The sequence below is a fragment of the Phaethon lepturus genome, unplaced genomic scaffold, assembly GCF_000687285.1.
Source record: "Phaethon lepturus isolate BGI_N335 unplaced genomic scaffold, ASM68728v1 scaffold26235, whole genome shotgun sequence".
Classification (NCBI taxonomy): Eukaryota; Metazoa; Chordata; class Aves; order Phaethontiformes; family Phaethontidae; genus Phaethon; species Phaethon lepturus.
Window position 1 is genome coordinate 4,161 of NW_010538753.1, and position 421 is coordinate 4,581.

General features: G+C 61.5%; 1 protein-coding gene across 1 annotated transcript in view; it reads right to left on the minus strand.

Annotated features, from left to right (window-relative positions):
- The window catches only part of RFC5 (replication factor C (activator 1) 5, 36.5kDa), a 1,675-nt gene that overhangs the window by 1,091 nt on the left and 163 nt on the right, over positions 1 to 421 (minus strand). The window contains exons 2-3 of the mRNA XM_010286937.1: positions 246 to 405; positions 7 to 88 (exon numbers count right to left, since the gene is read on the minus strand). Of these exons, the coding sequence (XP_010285239.1) occupies positions 7 to 88; positions 246 to 405 (242 nt within the window). The remainder of the gene's footprint in view (positions 1 to 6; positions 89 to 245; positions 406 to 421) is intronic.

Consider the following 421-nt stretch of genomic DNA (forward strand, 5'->3'; position numbering starts at 1 on the left):
CCGTACCTGCAAGATATTGAGCGCTCGGCGCATGTCGCCGCTCGAGAGGGGCACCAGAGCCTTCATCCCGTCCTCGGTCACATCCACCCTGGAAAACAAGACCTGGGGCTGCAGAGGGAGCCAGCGCTGCCGGAGGGAAATATAACCGTAGAAAACCAAGCCTGCTGCTCCTCCCTGCGTAGGAGAACGGGGAAAAAGGGGGTGCGGAGCATGCCACGGAGCCCCCCGCGTCGCCCCCGGCTCACCCCTCCTCTTTTATGACATGCTGCAGCCGGGGCACCATCAGCTCCGGGGTGAGGGGGCCGAAGCGGAAGCGCGTGCAGCGGGACTGCAAGGCGGGAATGATCTTGGAGAGGTAGTTGCAGATGAGGCAAAACCGGGTGTTTTCTGTGAACTTCTCGATCACTGCAAAGAGAAGGGA